Below are 24768 nucleotides of genomic sequence, written 5' to 3'. Positions count from 1 at the left end.
ACCCAAACCATTCTGTGATTCTATAAAATTATTGAACATAATATGTACAAGTAGGAAAAGGAAGGAGTGCTAAAAGAGCCTGCCAGAAATGCTCAGAGCCCTGAACGTGAAACAGGTTTTGTTCACAACCATGACCATGTCCACTGGAACTTGGAGGGAGATTTTACTAGCTCTGAGGTGTGGTAGGTTTTTTCATGATCCTTATGTGTGAACTTTTCTTTAAACTTGGAAAACAGAGTCAAAAACGACTTGGAATTGCATAGTTGAGGTGAGGACTAAAAACTGCTGTCGAAAGTTAGGATCTAGAAAGATTTAGGGGCAAAACTGCTTCTTTATTGCATGGATTTTTGTTGAAGTCTGCTTCTGTTGGTTTTAGATCTCTCTTTAGTCTTTGCCGTGGTTTACACTTGAGCTGAGGACTCAGTGGGCATCAGGTCATGCAAAATGCTGCAACCCAAGAGCAGTTCCAGTTTCTAAGTGTATGCTGCTTTTTTTTCTAACTCTTGAATGGAATATTTTTTTAAAAGTCACTTTTCAGAGTGCTCAATTAGTGATAGCAATGAGTGTCCTTACCCAGTATTTTGGAGTATGTTGCAAATTGAGAAATTGATTTCTCCTCTGCTTTGCCATTCCCCTAGGCGACTCCCTAGGAAGATTTAACAATAGCAGCACACATTTTGTCTTATTTTGCTTCTGCGATGAGTCTTGATGATAAAATCATTCCTTAACAAGATGAAATGATTGGGGGACTGGATAACTGGAGTCAGTGCAAGAGAGAGGGCAGGAGGGAGGAGAAGGTGGCAGAGCTGCCGTTTCTCAGGAGTGGCAGGTCATCATAGGATGGGGTCAGTTGGCTTTAAAGCCCCATCCTCGGCGGACTCCTGTCCTCCCCTATGGATTTAAATGGATATGTAGAAGACAGCATGATTCTTTTCGGCAAAATTAAGAAGAATGCTTGTATTTGGAGGTGATGCTTTTTAATGGATGTTGGTTTGCAAACAGGAAAATTGCAACAGCAGTTTTATAAGTATTTCAAAGCATTATCTTTTCTGTAAGGATTGTGTTACAAGGCTGATGGTTTTTAAGATTTTTCTGGACATAGAGACAATGGAACAGTGCTTGCAATGGAAAGATGTAAATTTAACCTCTTCCATATTTAGTAATTTGATCCAAAAGAAACCTCAGTGTATCACCAGATGGTTTAATAGAATGTTTTGAATATAGAGAGTGAACTTGTGAGTGTTATTTACTTGAAGGCTTTTGATTCTAACAGCTACTCTAACACATACATGTTACTTCTTCCCCAGATTGGTCCCAAAGTGGGGAGAGATTCTTGGTTTTGCAGTCTGACCTTGTGCACGTTAAATATTATGTCGTTGTAGGCTGTGGGCAGACGTTTCCCACCATGGGCTGCATTGCCTCTGGTGGAGTCCTTGCAGCTGTAGGAGTTGTCAGAGAGGAGCTTCCTGGCTTTTTAAAGCCTCTTACTTTATTAAAGTTTATAATCAAGAAAGTTATAGAGAGCGTCAGGCTCTTCCATACTTTTTTTTCTATATTGATCCCTATTTTCTGTTTGGAAAGGCATTCTCCTTCTGGAAAATATCTTATGCAGAGCACTGTGAAATTATTTATAGAGGAGTTCTGCTCTTAAATCTAAGCAGAATTGAATACGACAGAGGAAAAGGTCAGAATTCCTCCCATAAGAGTAAAATCTTACTTCTGGGTGGGGGGAGCAACTGAGAGTTGCCGCTAAGTTGTTATGTAACATCCTGATGAAGAGAATTAAATTGACAGACGGGACTGTCGGGCAGTGGTGGTGGAGGGCCCTGGGGATGCCGAGGTTCCTGGTGCGGTGGCGAATGTCCTGCAGGGTGGAGGGGGCTCCAGCTCCGGGACCTTGCTTGGCATCGTCCTGGCCAACACCTGGGGTCTGCCGTGGAGCTTGTCTGCAGAGGTGCCAAAGCTGGGACTGAAGCGTCGAGGGGAAAAAAGCCTGGAAGGAACTAGGTGTACAGAACGAAAATAAAAATAATTATCTCAGTTACTCAGTTTTTAGCCCAAAAAAGATTGTTATTTAGCCCAAAAGATTATTTTCTGGAGGTACATAAAACAGGATGTTTAAAGGAACACCTTTTTTGAGGTGTGAGGAAGAGAGCCTGACTCGTTCCGAGCACACGTCAAAGTGATATTTTCATTCAAGTTGACTGTCCCTTTAATCAGTAGCTAATGAGGCAACGCTTCTAACCTGCGTGAGCCTAAACTGAGGAAAGAGGATAAATGATGACAGCGGATCGTGCACAGCAGCTAGTAGTGCTGTACCTCGGGATCAAAGCAGAAGCTGTGTTTGTCTGTCACTGAGAGCTTTGCAGAGGGGTTGCATTGCTCTCTGAGCTCTGAAATTCAGCATCATGTTTGAAGTGTGGGGTTTTTCTTTGATTTTTTTAACTGCTGTATAAAAAGACAGTAAACACATAGTTGGTAGCGCGCAGATAGGAAAAGTGCTTTGTTTACCAACTGTTGAGTTTCTGAATATTGTCTAACAAATTTTTTTTAATGCTTTTTGTGCACTTGCTTGATTTGAGGAAAGCTGCTGGCCTTTCTTTGGGCGCAGAGCAGACGTGCAGTCACAGCTTTGGTATTTGGATAGACCCTGGCTGCCTCCAGCCACGGCTCTGGCTGCCCCCGCGTCCCTGCGCTGGGTGACAGCCCCTGGTGCAGGCGGCAGCTGCGCAGGTTGGGTGTCTTCCATCGCCACGGGTATTCATACGGTCCTGGAACGAGCATCCTCTAGAAATCAGATCTGGGGTGGGAGTCGAGGTGTCTGAGTCCACTTTTAATGCTGCCTTAGTCTGTGCTGAAGGGACAGACCCCTTGATTTTGAGTTTATTGATTAAAACCCATCAGATAGAACAGCTTTGTTTTTGGAGAGAGTGTATGCTGTGCATAGGAGTGCGTTAAAACCTTTAACGAGAAGGAGCTTCGTAAAAGAGAAACAGGCAGAGTTGTTGAATTTAATGCTCAGTGGTGGAAGGCTGTGCGGGAGGTTATTCAGTGCAGTGCTTTCTACCTACGGGCACATTATTTAAGAAAAAGGTGTAGAGCTTTTTACACTGCTGGCCTCTCATCTGATTTGTCTCTGCCCTTGCTCAAACAGAAAAGCTTGCGGAAGCTCAGCGCAGGTTTACTACTCTTCGGACTGAGTTACAGTCAACTTTGGATGCACAGAAAGAAGCCAGTGGGGCTTCCACGCTGCCGCGGCGCAGAAAGCCGGTCTTCCACCTGTCCCACGAAGAGCGCGTCCAGCATAGGAATATCAAAGATCTGAAATTGGCCTTCAGCGAGCTCTACCTCAGCCTCATCCTACTGCAGAACTATCAGGTACCTGCAAAAAGAAGTGCTTATACAAAGCCCTGTGTCTAAATGTCTCTGTGCTTGTGTATCCTTGAGTTGCCTCATTCAAACAATTTTTAAATTTTTTTGTTTTGTTTTGGGGTGCCTAAACATTGTTAAGGAAAAGGAAGATGCCTAGCAGCTGGCAGTGTGCGTCTTGTTGCTTTTTGTTGAGCTAAAAATGCCGAGCTGACCTGCAGAAGGACCTTCCTCCTTCCTTCTCTGGGCTGGCTGACCCCAGCACCCTTGGCCCAGGCGTGGTCAGGACACAAAGTCCCTTCGGGGGTTCCTGGAGTGTGTTGTTCTGGACGAGGCTGGAGCTGGCAGGTTGGGGGAAGAAGCTCTTTTATCTAATATTTGTAATGGAGCTTGAAATACTGATGTACTGTTTCCTCTTGGCGTTACCATGGTAGTGACTGTGACCTTGCTATATCAGAATTTCTTGTTAAAACATCCATTTAAAAAACCAAAACAAAACAGTGTTTTTAATTCTGTAGGATACAGGCTCATTTGCCTTGAAGTATGAAAAAGCAGATCTTTAGTTGTACTTGGATTTCTGGCCTTAAAAGGTGTGGTAAATATTGCAGATGCTGATTTTGTTCCAAAAATCTTGAAACAGAAATCTGAAACCGTTAAGATCTTTTTTTGCTGGGATAGCTCTTTTGATGTTAAATACTCTGAAATGCTTTTAAGTGCCTTACTGTGAGGGGTTTGAGCTTGTTAAATAAAGATGTTTGAACTTAAATTCACTGGATCCATATTTAGATCTTTACCAGCGTTGTACTGGAGAATTTTACTAAACAAAATTCACTGTAAGAATTAATGGAATGCTACTCTGCAGTATGGACAAAACTTAATTCTTCTGAAATTCTGAGTGTTTGTGCCTCTCCTAAAGTGTTGTGTCTTTGAGCACGTGTCTGGAAACTTATTTATTAATTTCTCAGTAAAGCCATTTAACTGTTAGCGATAGCTTCTAGTTCAAAATCCTGGGAAATGCAGAGTTATCCGTAACTTTTCAGGATGGAGTGAAGCAGAATTACCTGTTGTGATTTCTTCACCTTTTTCTTCTTTTTTTCTTTTTTTTTTTTTTAATCTTTTTCTTGGGTACAGAAAATAACTTCTGAGGCTTGATAAAGAATTTAAATAGGGGATGACATAGGTCATTCTTTGAAAAATCTTTTCCTACTCTGCATCAGTGAAGAAGGGCATCTGGCACACTTGTATTTTTGCTTTTTGCTACCATGAGCCTGTGTCCATTGTATGTATGCTAAATATTGATGTAAAACCCATCTGGATTTGGTCGCTTTCACAGCTTCCAAAAGGAGCAGAGCTTCTTTCTACAACATAACTTCAAAGAGAGTGAGAAAAATTAGTTCAAATTGGTCTTGAAGTTGAAGACAAGGAATACAGGTGCTAAAACAAATGTAAAACCAAATCCCAGCGTATCACTCTTAACCACTTTTGAGCTCAGAATACAAGAACTAGGAATATTCAAGCTCTTGTAGTTTCGGAGAGGAAAAAGAATAACCTGGTGGGAAGATGACATAGCTGAGGCCTTCATGTAGGAGGTCAAGCAAATGAACAGCGGCGTTATGGATGTCAAACTGAGGCTTTGATGAAATGCTGAAGTCTTGAGTTGGGTTACCAAGAAAGGAAGATCCGTGTGAAGCAAATTCCTCAGTCTGTTAGGACTGAAGCAAGAGCAAAAGCTGCCCATGTTCATTCCTAAGGTACACAAACCAGCCCTCAGGTGAAACTGCAACTTCTCCCCAGGGCACCTGTTACTTGTTTAACTTACCAGTGATTGAACTTCTGATAAAATCAATTTATTATTAACAGCAATATATAATTATAGAGTGTATAAATAAATCTATTTATTTGAAATACTGTTTTAGAACCAACAAATCTTGAGAAATTAAGTATATAGTATATCCCTGCATACACTATATATAATACAGTACACTGTCAGGGCAAATAGTGGAGGTTGGATCACTCCTATTGAACTGCTGTGCGTTTGCCTTGCTGCTGCATTTCCTAATACGCTTGTATGTGAGCAAAGATTTTTTGAGTTCACTGCTTGATTCTACTTGATCTTGTGTAATATTACTGCTTAAGTTGCACTGTTTGTTTTCTTGTTTTTTTGGGGTTTTTTAACATTTAATGACAAAACATCCCATTAGTTGATTCACTTCAATGGATTCGGTTAGTATCCAGCAGAAATGGAAGTCAGGCTGGGAGAAAGCCCCTTGCCAAAGAAAAGCATGATGAATAGCAAGACTTAACAAAACATCTGACTGCAGAAACGGTGTTTGACTGTTCTGATTCACGGTTCCATCGCTGCGTGTTCCTTGTCAGAAGCACTGCTGTAACCAGCAGTGGTTTTATCATACACGTGCACCTTGGGGTTGGAGGATTTTTGCAGCCAGAGGATGAGACGTCGCTGGAAAGGTTCTGGGGTGTGTGGTGAAGCTGTGACCAACCTTCCAGGGCATACCTGAGTTAAGCTGTGATTGCTCACGTGGCAGATAAAGTGGCATTAGTTCAGGCTACAGAAAAATCTCTGACCAAAATCATCATTTGTTGTAGTTTTTTTCATTTCAAATTTCTGAAATAGTGATCTGCTCTCCCTGGGGTGGAATGCTGGCTTTTCCAATAGCAAGTAATGAAAGTCTCTTGTCTGCAATAACGCAGATCGTTAATGCGTTGGCTTCCTGCTCCTGTCTCCCTGGCCTCATTTCCCCACCTGTACGGCAGGGGTCTGGTATTAAATCACTCTATAAGCATAATTAGATTGAAAATAATTTTAGTGAGTAGTTGGCGCCTCTCTCCAGGGCATTGGATTTTGCTGTTTTCTCTGCTTTTCTTTCCAAGCTCCTTCCTAAGCTTTTTTTAGAAGTGAATCTTGCTGTGGTCTGTCTGCGTTCCTGCTGTTGCTTCAATGAAACATTGAGCCTTTGGAGTGGCGTTTCCTGTATAATGAAACGCAGGATTTCACATCCATCTTGTCAAGCGATTGCCCGCATAACGCAGTGTGATGGGCTTTGCCTGTCTGAGTTACTGTGCATTAGCAGAGTCTTGGGTCAGGGCTCATGTGTAACCTGGAAATCAACCATTATTTTTTGTTTTAACGCAGCATCGTGTGCTTACCTCGACAGACTAGAGAGTTACATCTCCCACATCTGCAAGCCTAAACTAGTTTTGCAGTCGTGGTACAATGTGTGCAGTGGAAAAGGATGCTCGTATGGGGATGCACTTGTCTGGATTCAATCTGCAGCATTTAAAGCTTTCCCAAGTTTTCAGTTGTACAAAGATTTCCCTTCTATAATGCACTTATCCAGAGAACTTGATTTGGAACCAATGTAGAGTTTAAAGAGACTAGAAATTGGTAGCCTAGCCTTTTCAGAAGGGAAAACACCCTGAAGGATTGGTAATGACTGTGGGAGTTGGGACAAAACATAGTCTTTCTGCAGCTTTCTGTTTGGGTTAAGAGCTCGTTAACAACCACTGCTAATCCAGTCGCAGCACCTGGGATGCATGCAGTAGGGCGTAGCCACCCAGAGGGAATGTGTCTTGAAATAACCCAAAGCATACAAGTTTTGAGGATGTCCAAAGGTTATTTGTCTTCATGGAGGTTTCATCACGAATGTCATCGCTTCGTGCATTAAGGAGGAAAGTGGCAGTGATTTGGCTTTTTAGGGAATATGAGGTTTAGGTAGTTCCCTGCGAATAAGTCACCCCTTTTTATACCCTTGAGTCACACATTTTTTCTGTTATTTGCCAGGGATATGTATTACTTCTAATAAAGTAATAACTCAAAAACTTCCTGACAATAGATGCAATAATTTTGATTCCTCCTATCAACTATTCTTTTTTTGCTAGCACTGGAAGTATAACCATTTCACTTTCTCGGGAGCTAACTGAGGTTAAAAGCCAGTAACTCTTTTCCCTCATCTGCAGAACCTGAACTTCACCGGCTTCCGCAAAATCTTAAAGAAGCATGACAAGAATCTGGAGACAATACGGGGGGCGGAATGGCGGGTGGCCGAGGTGGAGGTTGCACCCTTCTACACCTGCAAGAAGATCAACCAGCTTATCTCCGAAACAGAGGTAGAGATGCTAGTCTGGGCACTGCTCCTCTTCTAACTGGAAAACAACGTTTGCTTGTTCACTGCTGATTCCTGTAATATTTTACCCTCTCTGTAGCTTGTGTTGACCACCAAGATTAATTGATTAATTGATTTTGAAATGCCACTGGTTTCTGGCACTACTTACATGAATTTGGGGATGTTCTCTTCAGCTGGTAACTTTTCACTCTGAAAAGCTCACGCAGGCGTAGCTTGTCTGATGAAATAACTTGATGCCGCGTGGTGAGCTTTTCGTGTTTTTTGTCACCGTGTATTAGAAGAGTGTTGGGCAAGGGCTCCAATGTAACTTGGAAATCAATTGCTGTTTTTTGTTTGTTTGTTTTAATGCAGTACCTGGTGCTTATAATTCAAATTCTGTGATGTGTATCTTTATCTCCTTAGGAAGTGGTGACCAATGAGTTAGAAGATGGAGACAGACAGAAGGCTATGAAACGTTTGCGTGTTCCACCCTTAGGAGCAGCTCAGGTGAGAGATCGAGTTCTATAGCGAAGCTGCTTCTCCGGCTTGTCAAGGTGCCAAACTGGATTCAACATTTGAACAAGTAGGGAAAATAATTGATGTGAGCATGCTCTGCAAATTGGCAGGGGTGCGTGATCACATAATCTGCTTTAGTTCCGGAAGATTTGGAAACAGCTTGCTTAGTGTTCCTAGTGCATGCAGACAAGGTAATGAGGGGATGAGATAAACAGTAAAAGGAAATTTGTGCTGCTAGTAATATACTTAGTGTTGGTGTGGTCTGGAATATTTTTCAAAGGGCATTGAGATGCCCAAGCTCTGTTTCAACACAGCAACAACACAGGCAAGAATATTATGCAGCATTTTCAGTTTAGAAAACCTCACTTCAGGAGCAGGAGTGTGATCAGAGATCAGAACTATGTATCCCTGCTTTTAAATTTTTCTGCAAACTAATCTGACTTTGCTGGTAACCTATTTGCTCCCCCCTAATTCCACCATTGCTCTGTTCACAGCCCGTACCAGCCTGGACTACCTTCAGGGTTGGATTGTTCTGTGGGTTGTTCATTGCACTGAACGTCACTGTCATACTTTCAGGTGGGTATCCTCGGCTGGCCCTGGCTGGCCCCCACGCTCTGCTGTGGATATGTTCTCATCACTTTGCGAGGGCCTGGATCCGAACTGGGTTGCTCAGGGTGTTCTGAGTCAAATCAGTCTGAGTCAGATCACACTGTTCTGAATTATTAGGTCTGCTCAGTAATAGGTTGTGTTTTTTCTTGTGTTGTATACAAGGATTTTGGACTTTGAACATGCTATGGTTTGTTCTCCTGGTTTCCTCCGTACTCTTGGAGGGGTATTCAGGAGGGGTAACATCTGTGTATAAAGACATGTTTCTGTTACTGTTCTGTGAATGCACAGCCCTCTCCCACCTTGAGAGAGGTGCTCGTAAAACTTAAGCTTTGCAGGGTACTGACTCCCTGCACAGAATGAGAGCAGACAGAGAGCCATGTGAGCACAATGCCATTCGGGACGTTTTCATGTGGAAGTTTCTAGGATTTCAATGCCTGGTGCTTATTAATGGAATTAATTTAATTTTTCTGGTTGTCAGATTTTGGCATGATTGTTTAGAAGGTACAATAAATTATTGCTTATCTCAGGCCTTGGTTTTATTCTGCTTTGTGCCTTCTGAGTTTGGACTCTGATTAGAGTAAAAGCCACGTTAGTACTGTAGATCCAGATCCGGTGCTTAATCACAAGCAGCTTTACTAATTGTGTGTGTGATTCCAATAGCAGTGTAACTTGCTTAGGCAGTACAAAGGCAAAGGCTTAACAAATCAACATACGAGCTCTTGCGTTAGGGAAAGCCCATGTCTGTGTTCTTGACTTAAAAGAATTTTTGATTAGATGTTTCTGTAATTGGATCCAGTCATCTCTTGGGATAAAATTTCTTGCTTGAGAAGCTGTTTGCAGTGCTTCCCTGTTGGTCTTGCCATGGTAGAGGCAGCAAGTTGGCTTGTCTGTGTGAAGGGTCCATTTAGTGTGTAGAAGCTGTTCTTTATTCATAGTATCTTTTTTGTCCTGTAACTTACATGTTTGATCTCTGTGTGAGATGCTAACACGATTGAAGCCAGTTGTGTTTGCATTATCTCTCAGTATTAAGAATGAAAAAGCAACACAGTTGTGAGAATGAATTCATAACCATGATTATATCTCTCAAGCAGATGTTACTAAACCAGTGTGAATAATGGATGTGTTTGTATCAGCAGACATGATCTGATATCTGTACGTTACTTCAGATGTTGGGCAAAAACTCTATTCTAACTGCAAAGTGTTTGTTTTTAATCAGATATTGCTTTGCTAATGTCTCTCCTACTTTTGCCAATTTTTTTTATTATTTGATTGACTAAGATAGGATTTTAGCATTGTGTATGTAGAATCCGTGAAACAGCATTAAAACATGACTTCTAGAAGTAAAGCACTCTACCTGATTTTAAAAGCAGAACAGCAACATTTTATAGAGAGGAGTTCACAATGACTTAGGGTCCACTGAAGGCTGCAGCTGCTGCAGGTGGATCCCAGGAGAGTGTCACGCTAAAGAGTATTAATTTTGAGGCCTCACTGTTTCTGTATCAGGTTTCCTAGGTGCCAAACTCGTGTGTGATTGAGTTGGAAAGCTCATGGAAATGGGCACGTGTTTTAGTAACCAGAAACCTGTAAGGTTTTGTGCAAAATCTCCAGACTCTTGCTGCAGCAGTGCCCTGTCTTTTGTTTGAGAACTGGGCTGAGATGCCATTGGGCTTGTCCCCAGGGACATCTCCCTCGCTGAGCACCATGTTCAGAGCCTGCGCTTGCTGAAGGGATGAGTCCATCGAGTGTCATGTACCTGCTGACTCTAGGAGGTGGCTTGGCTTGTATGGGATTTAAGTGGAAACAGTGTGTGCATGGAAAATCTCTTTGCCTCGGGGCTGTAGCACAGAACCCTGGGCTGGGTGGCGCCGGTTTGAGACTCGTACACCTTTGCTGGGCGCTTCCCGCAAGCGAGGTGCTTGAGGGTCTTTGGTCAAACTGCTCAGCTGGAGTGAAGAAAACGGTTCCATTAGGAAACATGAAAAGGGAATCAAACCTGGCCTTTATACTGCAGAAGCTAAACCAGATGGGGTCAGAGGAGAGACTATATAGCAATACTCTCAGCTTCTGTGGCGCCTGCAGCTCAGGGCGTTGTATTGTTCAGTATCTGCTTTTTCTCCAGAACCAGCTGCCGTTCCACGCTGCAATTATGGTCCTCTACTACCCTGAGAGTCCAGAAATAAGATTAGTGAGCATTAGCTATGGAAGTCATATGCTATCCTGTCATATTAAACTGTGCTCAACTCAGGATGAGCCTTTGTGTGGGTGTTCTGTCTCGGATAGCACACAGCACATCTGTCCTGGTCTGTCTGGTTGTTTCTCATTCTGTACTTTTGGGGCTGCTCTGTCCTGTTTGGAATTTCAGGCGTTTCAGATTAAAAGTTGAAATGCGTGCTTTTGCAATTCCATGTTTAAGACTCTTTTCTTTCAGCTTCTTCAAGGTGTCTGTCATCTCTGTCCAAAATTTGACTCTCTTCTGCCCGAATCCAATATTCTCTTTAAATTTTAAACTGGAAACAGCAGTTCTCGAGTCATTGTTCCTGGCGCTGTTCCTCCATAATTTCATGTGATACAAAGTACAGATGCTGAACTCATGAAACTTCTTAAAGATATGCTTTCTCTGAAGAAATGTTTGAAAAATTTAAGGCTGGAATAGAGACAGGAAGGTTTGTGAGGATAGCGTCTCAGCATCGATTCTGTAAAACTGATGTCCTTTTTTTCCCCTCTTAAAAAGCATATGGGTGAGAAACACTCCATGGAACTGAAAGTGAGGGTTCAAACAACTGTATTTTATTTGTGCCTTTCTCGTAAAACCCGTTATCGGGCAACCAGGGGACAATATTTTGCATAAGGGGGCTGTGCTAGAGAAAGCTGCTGCTGTATGAGGCTGCTCTGCTCATTGTTTGAAATTAAGCAAATTTTGTTTCCAAAAGCCTGAAGACTGAACAAAGGAAGCAACAGGCTTTCCAGTGTTTGCTGCCTTATGTTGGGTTTTCTGTTTGGGTGCAGCCAGCAATTCTATTGCCAGTTATGAATATGTATTATATTCCAGTTGAGCTCAGTGAGGAGACACAGTTTAGCATTGTTTTAGATGCTGTAAATGGTGCTTCTTGGTTTTGTGGGAAGCTGAAGTGTTTGTGTATCTGTCTGTTGGGATTTCATCTCCGTTAAACCAGAACATTTAGGTGCCTACAGTCACGATTTATGCTAGCGCTGTCCCTCGTGCCTGTAGTGCAAGACAAGGGACTTAAAATGCTGCTAATGCCCTGACTACACCAGCTGGAGCGTTAATTTTCCCCAGAACACTCCTAAATCCTCTGCCAGGTTAGGCAGAAAGTCCTCCCCTTGCTGGAATACGCAGGTGTGTACGAGTGTACCCTGTTTTCTCGGGGTACAGCCGAGCCCCTAAGAACCAGCATAAAGCAGCCGAGGGCAGCTTTGCTTCGTGACATGTCTTGTGCTATGGCTAAGGTCATCTCCTTTTTGTCTTTGCCAGGTGTGGCTTTTATAGAAGGACCAAATGTGTGGCCACTGGTGAGAATCTATCGAGGTGGCTTTCTCCTGATAGAATTCCTCTTTCTCCTGGGTATCAACACATATGGCTGGAGACAGGCTGGAGTCAATCATGTCCTCATCTTCGAACTCAATCCCCGCAGCAACTTGTCCCATCAGCACCTCTTTGAGGTAAAGAGAAGAGATCGTAGGAGTGGTTGAGCTGTGCGGCATATCGGGAGGATAAATCCTCCACTGTTTCCTGGCAAGGAGTTCTAACGCAATTAGAAGAGGAAGTTGCTGAAGTCTGATTAAATTACAGGATTGAGCACTGCTCTCTCTTTTCTTATAATGAGAATTCATTGTAGGTTTTGGAGCTATGTTTTCATAAGGTATCTATGTGTTTTTTTTCTATCTTTCTGTAGATTGCTGGTTTCCTGGGGGTTTTGTGGTGCCTGAGCCTGCTGGCATGTATATATGGTCAATTCACCCACATCCCTATGCAGGTGAATCCGCTCATCTTGTACGGCTTCATGTTGCTTTTTCTCATCAACCCAACCAAAACCTTATATTACAAGTCCCGTTTTTGGCTGCTCAAACTATTGGTAAGTCTCCAACATGATTTTAATAAGCAGTAAAAATGCCGTAGCTGGGCTGTAGCAGTTTGAAGTATCTACCAGCGTTACTAACCGTCAGGAAGGAGGGTGCTATACCCCTGTAGATGTGTATTCCTTGGGCAGACCTGATAAGGTATTGACTGCAAATGTTTGTTGAGCATGGGTTTACAGAAGCAACTTCTGCTTGTCCGTACCAGTCTTACCGTTATCTTCATATTGCGGGTAGCTACTTGTTAATCTTCCTGTAGGCAGCTGTATACATACTTATGCTTACATAAAGACACTCGGATATCTTTACTTGCTTGTTCCTTAATGTAGCAAAAGAGTTTGAGGGCTACAGTGCTCTGAGGCTCTGCATGGATGCTTACACTGGGTGAGTGCCAACATTGAGACGTTCATTGATGGAGAGGGAACCTTTGCAAAGGTGACTGCTTATAAAATTATGTTCACGGGTGGGTTTTTTTTTTAGAAAATCTTCTTGTGGTCTTAAACTATTTATTTGAGACCCAGCTCCTATTTTCCAGGTAGGATAAATCTGGTAAATTGAATGTAAATACATGTGCTACTTCAGTGTTCCAGTTATAGGTGGGAGCTCCGAAAGAACAGCTTTCTAACTTGTTGGATGGTTCCTCAGTTTCTTCCCATATGGCTGTTTCACACATTCATTCCCACCCTGTATGCCCTTTTAAATTGACTTTAATCAAGTTGGTTCCCTTGATACCTTATTCTTGCTGGCACTGCTCTGAGAGCATCAGGCGGAAGAGGGTTTGGCTGGCTGATGTTATTCGCAGAATCATTTTAATGCCAATTAAAACAATTAACTTTATCTGGAACATGACAAAGATGAAACGTAGAGTCATGCTTCAAGCGTGTGCATGCAGGTATGTGCACAGCTAGTTAACCTCTGTGTGCTTACCTCTGTTATTTGATTTGCTAGCTTACTCCTATTGCAGTTCCCTCCTTTTTTGCCTTCCAGCATTCAGCCATCTCTCAGAGATGTGCCTTTAGTCCCAAGCCTCATTAGTCTTACTGCTGTCCCTTGGTGCCAGGGGAAGCACTGGAAGTGCTCTAACCACGTGGGCAATATCTGTGCTAATTTACCTTAATATCTTAACAGGATAAGACTCTCAGTCTTCACAGAGCTCTTAGGCAGCTTCCAGTAGCTGCTCCATCCCAGCGGCAGGCTGCGATACAGACTTATCTTCGAGCGCCCAGAGGCCAATTCATCCCAAGGTCTCCTGGGGAAAAAAGCTTCATCAAAATGCTAGATCACCTTAATGGTGGAAAATGACACAGTACTTCTGTGTGTTATGCTGAAAGAAGGAAAAAAGAGGCCAGACAAACCACATAAAGAGTAGCCATTAGGCTTTTCTAATTTTTATTCAATGTAATTGGCCGGCTGGGTGTATTTTATTCCTCCACGCAGTTGCCAGCACCTATCCAGGTGAAAGGAGGTTTAAATAGCACAGTTCTTAGAACTGTGCTGTTCACACAGATTTTGGATTGGTGAGCATTTTTCTTCACGTGCTTGATATGTTTCATTTCCAGCCAAAATGAAGCCTGACATATCAGGTGTAGCAGAGCATTACTGGCACCTTCAATTTTTCTAGAACCAAGTCAGGAGCATCCTTTAGTGTGTCGTAGCATTTCCTGATGGATCGAGGCGCCTTACTTTGTCCACCTGTGATCATCAGCAACTGCTTGTAGTCCCTCAGGGATTATCAGAACCAACAAGTTACATCTGAATTGATCTTCCTCTGAGTGGAAAAAAGGGTATTTAGCCTGTAGTAAGTTTAATTCCCACGCCAGGCTCTTCTTTCTCGCCTGCATGCTTAGTGAGCGTTCTTTGCCCCTTTGCTGCCGGATGAGAAGCCGCTGAGCTTGTGTAGGCAGAGGAGAGCGGCTTGCCGGGTGGAATCGGATCCGAGCGCAGGGGATGGCGCAGTGTCTGCATGCCCACGCTCTCTGCAGGGCGTCGGAACGGTGGAACAACCGCAGGGAGCCTGTCTGCGAGAGGTGAAAATCTAGGAAGTGTTTAGCTCCGGTTCAAATATCTACTGTCTCAGCGTTTAGCAAAACTGCAGTGATCAGCACCAGGAAGTCTGTGCTCGGATTGTGGAACCATTGATTTGTAATTGCAACCCATTACTTGAAACTGAGGTTCAGCTCCAGCTTTTGGTATTTTATGGCTTTGTTCTTGCATCTCATCTTCTCTGGAGGACGCTGCAGGCACTTCTTGGCTGGGAAGCGAGGACCAGCGGGCAGGTCCCTGTGCTGTCAGCACCCTCTGCTAGCAGGGCTGCGACTCCTGCTGTGCCCGGGCAGCGTGTGGATGCCACAGCGCCTGGCACGGGGCTAGGAGGGCTCAGGGTCTCCAGGATAGTTGGCTGAGGTGCCACTGCCTTAGCGAGGTCATGGACATATCTGCTGACTCCTCGTCTGCTGTAATCTTTAGGTGGAAAGCTTCTACTTTCTTAAAAGTTTCATGCTGTCATCTGGAAGTGCCTAAGTGTCTCTCTCTAAATTAAATAACAACAGGGATTTTATTAATTTTTTCTCTTTTCAGGGAGATCTGTCTGCAAAGCTGTTGTCACATTTCATTTGTTTTAATTTGTCTTTGTTTATGGGGGGCGGAAAAAAGGGTCTGTGATGAAACAGGTAAAGATAAAATCAGGGATTGTTGGTAAAGTGGAGGAAGGACCTTTTGAAAAGGTTGGTGTGGCTTCTCCGACCTTGGCAGAAGCTGCTGTGCAGCTAGATGGCTTGGACTGAGGACAGACCTCCCGAATGGCTGGCCCTGGGTGAGCCTCTGCAATAAGTGCTTTCTGGGTCAAGATCTGTATCTGCTTTATGCCGCTAAGTCTCAGTCCCCTATTTGGCTTTGAAATTGAGGACCAGAGCCTTAAATTGGCATGACAGGCTGGTGGGAATGCCTCAGTCCTTCCCTGGGTTTCTGTGACTGCATACCCTTTAGGTTAATAAGGAGAGCAATAGAGAAGATCAGTGTCAGCCCGTGTTTTCATTAATTTAAAGGTTCATAAATCCCTGAACGACCGGATGGTGCTGGTCCTGTCTCTTTGAGAAATTAGCTGTTAGTAACTATAACTAACCGGGTAGAGAGAGTTGTAATCAAAGGTAATGGGCCATGAAAACTGTCTGGTTTGAAAGTAGCAAAACTGCTGTTAAGGCTTAGAGGGAAAGTGGCCGGGGATTGAGAGGGAGTCTAATTGACAGTCAATAGGATTTCCTCTGCCCTTTCTTTAACTCCTTCCCTGCTAGAGGCTTCGGGAGATCCAGCAGTAACAATCGCCACTCTTACAGCTTCTAACTCCAAAGGACAGCTAATGGGTTAAGTAAACCCAGCCAGGGTCAGGCTAATGGCCATGCTGAGGGTCTGCCATCTAAGTGGCATTGTCAGGGAGAAAGTAAGTGTGGGAGATGTCAGTAGATATGACATGATGCCTCAAAGAAAGCACTGATAAAAAGGAGGAGCAACGAGCTCTTACATGGAGACTGAGAGTTTCTGGGGAAAAGCTTAGTTGGAGGAGGCTGGGCTCTTCTGCCAGTAAAAAAAAAAAAAAAGGGACTGGGGGGGACATGACTAGTTCCACGTAAGAGGGAAGCAGGGATGTTATTTGTACTAAAAGTAAGGAGACAGCTATTTTTTTTTTTTTTGTCAGCAGGAGTGAAAGGTCGGCAATAAATTTTCAAGCATTTCTGTTATTTCTCTATTTTTTTCAATGCTGTGATGTCCTGCCACTGCATGTCGATGTCTTTGACGCTATGTCATTAATAATTCCTTTTTTTTTCCCCTGACAGTTTCGAGTGTTCACTGCTCCCTTCCACAAGGTAGGCTTTGCAGATTTCTGGCTGGCTGATCAGCTCAACAGCCTGGTCGTGATACTCATGGATCTGGAATACATGATCTGCTTCTACAGCTTTGAGGTTCAGTGGGAGGACACCGCTGGACTTCTGGCAAACACAGGTAGAGTAATGCTGACGACCCACGCGAACGCGGTCAAAATGACCTGAAAAACACCGAGCAAGGGAACTTCATAATCATCTGTCTCTGTTGAAGAGAGCTGCCAATGACATAGGAAACTAAAATAATTGGCATTTCTTGTAAACACAGCATTAAAGAGATTCTCCCATTGTGTACTTCCATCCAGAGAAATGGAATTTCACGTCAGTGTTCATTTCCTAATCCAGTCATTTGGCCTGATGTGTATATTCATCAAAGAATTTAGACACAGCGCTTCTTGATTGGAAAGAGAAATCCATTTTCCTGGCATTGTTGTTTTATTTCATAGTGGTTTACCCATGTATTTGCTTTAGCCTGTTCCTATTGCTCAGTATGAAAATGAGTTGCATGAGCTTGTTAACCACAATTTGCTTGTAGCCTCCTTCTTACAGGCTCTCTCGCAGTACCCTAAAGCAAGAGAGGATGGAGAAACTTCCTCAGAGCTTGTTAGTGCCACCCCTTATTCAATTCGAGTTGATGCTGTGACGCCAGGGTTGTGTGTGCTCTGCCTCTCCTCCCCTTTCTAGCCAGAAGAGCCACAGAGCTGGCATATGAATTTGGACTTTGGCCTTCCCGGTGGCAAAATAGTGCCTGTCTCCTCCCGGATCAGGCTGTTGTCTTTCCATTTTAACCAGTGACGGCTGGCAAATCGTGCGGTCTGATGGTTTTGACACTTGCTGAAAGAATTTGCAGTATGCTTCAATAAGCATCAGCGTTCACTTTGTTCTTCCAATCTATCTGATCTTTCTCACCCCTTGTTGCAAGTAACTAAATATTTATTGAAAATAATAATAAAAATAAAATAAAGCAACTAATAACAACTTGTCCTCTTCCAACCAGACAGTGGGATGATAGCACAGTGCTTTGGGATAAATATCAGCTAACAACTTGTCTCCATGTCATTTCCTCGATAAAAGGAAGGCTCTCAAATATCAGGGGTGTGACACAATGTTGTGTTGGTGTAGTCGCCTCTCACCCCAGTTGTTGAAGCCAGGCCTGTGCCCTAGCTTTGCTTTTTTTCCCAAACAAACATGCACACCAAACACGTACTGAAATGGGTTTTTTTCCTCTGTTACGATATAGAAGAAAAATGGGCCAAGGACATCTTAGGCGAAGTAGCCTTTTTGAGCTGTCCTGCAGAGTTTGGAAATGCTCTACCATTTATGCACAAAAATTCAGTGTCAAAGGCCTTTTGTAATTCCATCCTTAATTTGATTATTCACAGTACTGCCAAGAGCACAAAATAAATTTAAAAATAGATTGTTTCTAATCCTCTTGCATCTTATACTGGCAGCAGTGAGAGAGTTAGATGATGATCTGTTAGGATGTGTTATTGATGTGAATACCTGAATACCTTCAAGATGGAGTAAAGGGCTTCAGGATACTGTCTGGTGATGAGCTTCTTGCTGTTCTGGAGGCGTGTATGCCTAAGTACAAGACATCGATGGAGAATTGCTCCCGTGTCGCATGGTATTATGCTTACAGAAAGGGAGACAATAGAAGTTCCTAAACTTACAGACTCTGTGTCCCTGAAACTTTTTTTTTTTGCAGATAATCAGATTTGTTCCAGCTACTCCTACGGAGTGAGAGCAGTTGTCCAGTGCATCCCTGCTTGGTTGCGATTCATCCAGTGCCTGCGCCGTTACCGTGATAACAAACGGGCCTTTCATCTGGTTAACGCTGGAAAATATTCCACCACCTTCTTCGTGGTGACATTTGCAGCCCTCTACAGCACTCACGAAGGTATGGGTAATTTTGGAAAATCCTTTGCAAGTCATGGGATTTGCTTTTTACATGGGAGAAGCTCTGAATTTGGCATCCCACTGAAGCATGAACTTTTGGCAACTGTGAAATATCTCAGTGGAAAGGCAAAGGTCTGCCTAGCTTGCAAAGAGTATTTTAAAACATTTTTTGGGGGTATTTTTCACATACCTGGGCTGCTTAGAACTGCGCTTCTGGAGTGTGAAAGAGAATTTTCATGTTTCTCTCTCAAAAGGAGAAAACTGAAATAAATACCTGTCAGTTTTTGCTGTGAAGGGAGGTTGAATGGGAGATGTAGAAGGAAAGGGATAACATAAGAGATACTTCCCCCTTGGCATTCACGAGTAGCTAACCTGGATCATCTAAATAAAGTCAGTACATCACTCCTGAACATGGGGAGATGTGCACAGTGCCAGGAAAATGCCCCTTCTGGATTTTCCTGTGTGTTTTTATCCATGTTTTTTCTGCAGCTGGTAGGAAGTTGTTTCCAATCCATTTAACTGCAGATTGAGCTCTGATCCCTCAAGTTCCCCATCTCCCTGGAAACGACAATTACTTGATTCTGCTCTTGTTCTGAAGGAAAAAGCTTTTAGTTTCTGCACTTCAGGCAGTCGCCCTGCCTTTCATTGTTCTGAAGTCCTAAAAGCTGTATTCTTTCATTGGAAAATATATGCCTTCTATATCTCCAGGAGTTAGCAACTGCACTCACTTGTGAGCAATTACTTATCCTGAAATATTATTGTGCTGGGGCAGGGAGAAGCATTCAAGGCATGCTTCTAGTTAACATGCTGGTTTTTTGGAGGAGCGGCAAGGTTATTAGAAACCTTCTAGTGGCTAAGAAATAGCTGTTTGGACCCAGCTGGGCCTGAAGTCACGCTGATGATGTTTGTCAAGCTTTGCGTTTTAATGCAGTGAAGTGCACTGGTGCAGGCTGGCTGGAAGCTGGGTGCTCCATAGCGGGTCATACACACAAACCTGGTGTGGGAGCATCAGTGCTGGATGCAGCACCTTGTCCCTTTGTCTATCTCCTCCCCGCTGCTGTGTCCCCGGAGCTCGTTCCCGTTTGAACTTGTTTGTTCAGTGACATTCTGCAGCTCTGCGGTTCCAGCCCTGCGGTCCAGTTAGTCACCACCACCCAACCCCGAGATGCGGCACGTACAGATTGCCTGGCTGTAGTCACTGCTTATAGGCTTTTATATGCAGCGCCTGCTCTGGGGAAGCTGACTAATGCTTCTCCTTCCTGGGGGGGATGCTCTGGCACAGCCTTCTGCAGGGAGGTCAGGGTAGGTTTGGAACCAAGAGGAAAACCAGCATCTGTCAAAACATCCTGACCTCTTCCTGTTCCCCTTGAAGTCTGCATCTGTGCCGGTACCCCTGACCTTGCTCTCGTGCTGCCGTATGGAACTGTTGTCTGCTCTTCAAGCCTCGCCAGGAGTGGGCTGTAACAAGGTGTTTATGGCCAGGCATGGATGGGTTTGTTCCAATTGCTGAAGGATGTTCCTGACTCCCAGCTTTTGTCTGTCTGCTTTTATTAGTGGGAGTCCATAGCACATAGCTGTTGGTATTGTACCAAAAATTTTGGAAGCTTCATGGCCTTTGGAAATTACACATTAGCAGGGATTTGGTGAGTGTCACTGGGCTTGTAGGGATTTTTCAGAGGGCTGCCTAAAGACCTCGCCATGCCTTGTCAGCCCTGCAGGCCTGCTCCCATCCTGCCTTAAATGCCCTCTCTGATATGCTGTACCTGTGAAGACTCCAATTTTATCTGTGCACTTTATATAGACTCTCAGTTCTTTCTGAACTCGGCATCAGATGGTCTATCGTCACGTCGTTATGATGTTACTGTGGAAAGTAGCTGCGCGGCTCGCCCACGGCTTCTCTGTCTGAGGACAGCAGAGACAACACCGATCCCTCACCTCCAGAACATCTGCTGGGGGCCGGCTGCTTGCCGTTGGGAGCAAGCAGTGCCCAGAACACGTGTCAAACTGGTAAAGGGCTTTGCTGCTTAGACCTGCTCTAAACTGCAGTAAGGAACGAAGCAGTTAATTGCTGTGGTAACGAGAGTTTTATGGAAGCAGTCTTTCATTGCAAGCCCATGAGTTATAGGTCTGGAGCTACAGCTTTTGGCTGCGGGGCAGGAGGGTGGCTGGTGGCCTTTGCTGGGGAGGTCAGGTAATGGACACCAGCGCCTGTTCTCCTCTTGGGAGTCCTGGGGACATCCCAGCGCTCTGGACAGGCTTGTCTTCCTCCCTTGATTGGAATGTTGAATAATTTGTAGCTGCCCGTAGGTTTTTAGCTTGTGAGGATGGACTGGGGGCTAGGGGGGGTTTGCTGGGGCTGAGCATCAGCTAACTCACACAGAGCGTGCATACGGCGTCGTTGGGCTGTTTTCATATGCTTGATGGAAAACAACTCAAACTAAAGAAATGGTTAAGTGCTGCCTTGTTATATTTAAGTGATATATGCAGCTTGTAGCCACGTGTGGTACTCCCTTCTCCAAACCTGCTGCAGCGAAGGATCCCTCCAGTAACACACTGTACTGTGGGCTCTTGATTAGTATCGCAGTTTCCCCAAACTACCACTGTTTATAATAAATTTGTATTGCTCAGGCAGTGCATAATTCTGATTCTTTCTGCTCTTGGAGAAGCTGTTTCTTTATTTTTCTTCCTTTTGATTTGGATGCAGAAGGCAATTTTCCCTGGTAATTGCAGTTGGGATGTTGGACGGGTAAGATCTGTTAGATTTTTCTCTCCCAAACTGGCAATCCTCTTGTCCTGGGACTAGAGTTAACACCAAGCTATCATCTCCTGAATTAGTGAAGCTGCAGTGAGAGCAGCTACCCCTTACCGTAGGACCGGAGCAGGCAGCGGTTGCGTGGCCGAGCGCTGACACACGCTGCCGGGTCCCCATGGCCCCGAAACACAGCCGTGATGCCGTGATTCGGGAGGACAGCAACACCCCGAGGGCAACTGTTGCTGAGCTCCCAAAGGAAGAATTCTCAGCATTTTTATATCGCTCAAAGGAATGGGAAGCAAAGGCCGTGTTCTGTAAACATAGTCCTGCGGGGTGTGTTTGCACAGGCAAACAAGGCAGAGCTGTACTCTCAGCTACCTAGCAACTGCTGTGTGTGCAGCCAGTCCCTCCGCCCGCAGCGCCCGAGCAGAAGCCTCTGCCCCCGGCCCGTTCCCACCCTTTGCTTTAATTTCCCTGGCAGCGCTCAGCAGCCTTCCCCAGAGCTGGCCAATGCAATATTACATTGCCTTATTTAATCCCTGTGGAAGCATCCAATTAAGGCTGAGTCTGCAGCAGAATATTGCCCCCAAGTGCAGTTTTATTTTGACGCACAACCATTTTTGCTGTGTTCTCACTCTGCCAAAAGCAGACGCGCTTTCCTTGCTAAATGCCCCCATATAGCTGCTTCTGCTTCAGTCCAGCTTACAGTTGCCTTCCACAGGGATCCCCTCGTGTATAAAGCACGCTGACATTTAACAGGGTATGCTGGCATCCCTGGAGTAGCCAGCCTTGGTTTCATTCCTGACCCGGTTCAGTCTTGATGAGATAGGATTGTTACATTAAGGTGCTCAGCTCCTATAAGAAACAGTGCAACTGGAGGTGCATTGTACTACACCGAGTGCCAGTCTCTTCTTGAGCTTTATGCGTGATTTATGCTCCAAGCTTATTCTTTGTAAAAGCAGACGTGTCTCGGTTTTGCTGCTGTCTGTCAGTTTGCACATACCTTGGTACCGTTTGCTCCCACGGTGTCGTTGGAAATTTCACACAGAATGTAGATTCAGCTTCTGTGCTTGAAGCACTGAGCTTCTCTGGTGCTTTGTACTCTTCCATCATTTTGTTGTTTTGTGAGACTCGCTGTTCCAGCGTGAGCATTTGTGTGTTTACCTTGGTTTTTTCAGGACTGAGCTTAAGCACAAGTACTGGCTTAAAATTGCCTGTGTGGAATTTCTATCCTTTAACTGAAAGAAAAAATGGTTTATGCAAGTTTTCATCACCTGTTTGATTTACACACCTTATTCAATGAAATCATTGAGGTCTGGGTAGTATCCAGCTATTTATTAACCTCTGAATTATTCCAAAGTGAATCCCTGTGGCCTGGAAACTTGAGGAAGTGTCTGTTCTTCCGTACCGCTCCCACGCGCTGGGCAGGTACTCCAAACAAGACCGCTGAACACCTATTGTCATGGGCTTGGAAGTGCTGTGGAGAGCCTTTGGTCAGTGTAAGACACAAGATAACTGCCACACGCTTTCTCATTAAACAGCCCAGGAAACTGACAGCAATTAAAAATACAGAAGTTGACTAAATAGGGCTGTCTCTGAAGAGTCGTGCTTCTGTCTGTGTTCTCACCATCACTTCAGATGCAGGCTTCTCCTGATGAAATGATATGTAATTTGGTTTTGGGTTGTTTTGGTTTTTTTTTTAAAGCCTGAGAAAGCTGTGAAACTCCTTGCTTCTCCAAGGAATAGAGATGTGAACTGTTGAGGCAGGAGCCATCCTTGGATTAATGGGCTTTTGCAGGAGGGTGTGGGACCATCCCTTACTAATAGAGAGGTTCGAGCGGGTCTGAGCAGATGAAGATGAATGGGAAATGTGCTGCTTTTGGAAAACAGAGTGGAAGATTCCCAGGTCTCCTAACTGCTGCCCACTGCTCATTAATCACACCGGCTTCAGCTGTTAGCGGTGGTGATACCAGCTGGCGTAGCCGACTTCTCGCTGGAACGGATCGCTGGTTCTCCCACGGTCTGTCCCACTGCAGCTCCCCTGAGGACGGGTGTGACATCCAGGCGGGGAAGGAGGAGAGGATGGTGGTAACATCAAGCTGTGGCTCTGGGAGCTGCAGGAGGATACCTGGCTGCACCTTAGCTCTGCTCTTCTCTGGTGGCTGACGTACTGGGTGGTGGGTTGTGATCCTAAATGGTTACAGCAAGAGAGGAGAGCAACTGGAACTGAAATGACTTTCACAGAAATCAGACATTGGTGCAGCAGCTTATCATACCTCAGTTGAGGAATGTAATTTCATTTCTGGGGAGTGTGGGGCAAGGCAACAAGAGTGGACATATAGAATTCAAGTTCAAAACTATTAGAAAAAAATAATTCACGAAAGGATGAAGGGAGTAGCATTTGTGAGATCCTGTTCCCTAGTTTATCCCTTGCGTGTCAGTACAAGATCTGCCATCTCTTCCTCTCTTTCTCAGCACTGGAAGAGCTGTCAGCACTGCAGCAAGCCAGATTCATTATTTTAGGTGTCACAAGAGCCTTACAGAGTGCTTGGATTGACCTCTTGAAGTAAAACAAACTTTGTAATGGGATTAACTGGCTTCTTCCTTAATACTTGCAGTTTTCGCACGGCTTGCCTTAGCACAGCATCCTGGCAACTCCATCAGGATGATTATTTGGAGCTGAAACGTGCAATGTCTGTCACATTGCTGTGAGCTAGGGTGAATTTTTGTCTGCAACCCTGTCATCCCATGCCCAGGAGGCCTTCAGTAATGAGTTGTGTTCATTAGCCAGTCTTTCTGATCCTTTCCATCAGAGCAGCGGCAGTGTCATTAGTGAAGAATTGGAGGCATTGCCACGGGCAAACATTTCCATCCTGGCCCCTGACCTCCTCCCAGCTTTGACGTGGGTCTCTGCGGCACCCTGAGCGAGCCCGGCTTCTCCACGCCGGCTTGTTAGCTCCTCTAATTGCTTAGACACCCGTCTCGGCGATGCTGCTTCAGGGTCGAGCCTAGAAAGGCGAGGACCACCCTGGCTGGAGCTGCTCGCCGGTAAGTGAGCGGGGAAGGCGAGATGCAACGGCAGCCTGTGCTCGGCGGGGAGCACGGGAGGGGGGTTTTGGGAACTGCCACTGCACCCCAGACATCAGCACAAATGATGCATATAATCCCCCGGGGAAATCTTCCCATGCTTTGGAGGTCTACACGTGTCAAGCGGGACATTGCCGGTGCTGGCAGCCACGCTGTGGGGGAGAGGCACCCTCGGCACCCTGCCGCTGCGTGATTCATGCGTCTGCGTCTCAGGATTGCAATGGAGAGATGGATTTTAATAGCAGGGATGTGGAAAGTGGGCTAATAGTAGCGTTTATATCGCTTAATACACTTCAGTGTTAGAGGTGGCTGGAGAAGCAGGAACAGTAATGTATAAGGTGTGAGTAAAAAGGATGACCTGCTGATACCTCATTTCATGGGCACTTAAAAGGGGGAAGCCTGACCTTTTTTTAAATGGAACATTTTAAGAAAAGCAACTGAC

General features: G+C 44.6%; 1 protein-coding gene across 1 annotated transcript in view; it reads left to right on the top strand.

Moving 5' to 3' along the window:
* Positions 1-3154: 3154 nt before the first annotated feature.
* The window catches only part of XPR1 (xenotropic and polytropic retrovirus receptor 1), a gene marked incomplete at its 5' end in the record, with an annotated part of 29469 nt that continues 7855 nt past the window's right edge, over positions 3155-24768 (top strand). Inside the window, 8 exons of the mRNA XM_010076683.1 lie at positions 3155-3378; positions 7348-7497; positions 7917-8000; positions 8504-8585; positions 12112-12299; positions 12533-12712; positions 16544-16709; positions 18297-18488. Of these exons, the coding sequence (XP_010074985.1) occupies positions 3155-3378; positions 7348-7497; positions 7917-8000; positions 8504-8585; positions 12112-12299; positions 12533-12712; positions 16544-16709; positions 18297-18488 (1266 nt within the window). The remainder of the gene's footprint in view (positions 3379-7347; positions 7498-7916; positions 8001-8503; positions 8586-12111; positions 12300-12532; positions 12713-16543; positions 16710-18296; positions 18489-24768) is intronic.

The sequence above is a fragment of the Pterocles gutturalis genome, unplaced genomic scaffold, assembly GCF_000699245.1.
Source record: "Pterocles gutturalis isolate BGI_N339 unplaced genomic scaffold, ASM69924v1 scaffold49773, whole genome shotgun sequence".
Lineage (NCBI taxonomy): Eukaryota > Metazoa > Chordata > Aves > Pterocliformes > Pteroclidae > Pterocles > Pterocles gutturalis.
Note: the sequence above shows the minus strand (reverse complement) of the source record. Positions and strands in the feature narration are given on the sequence as shown.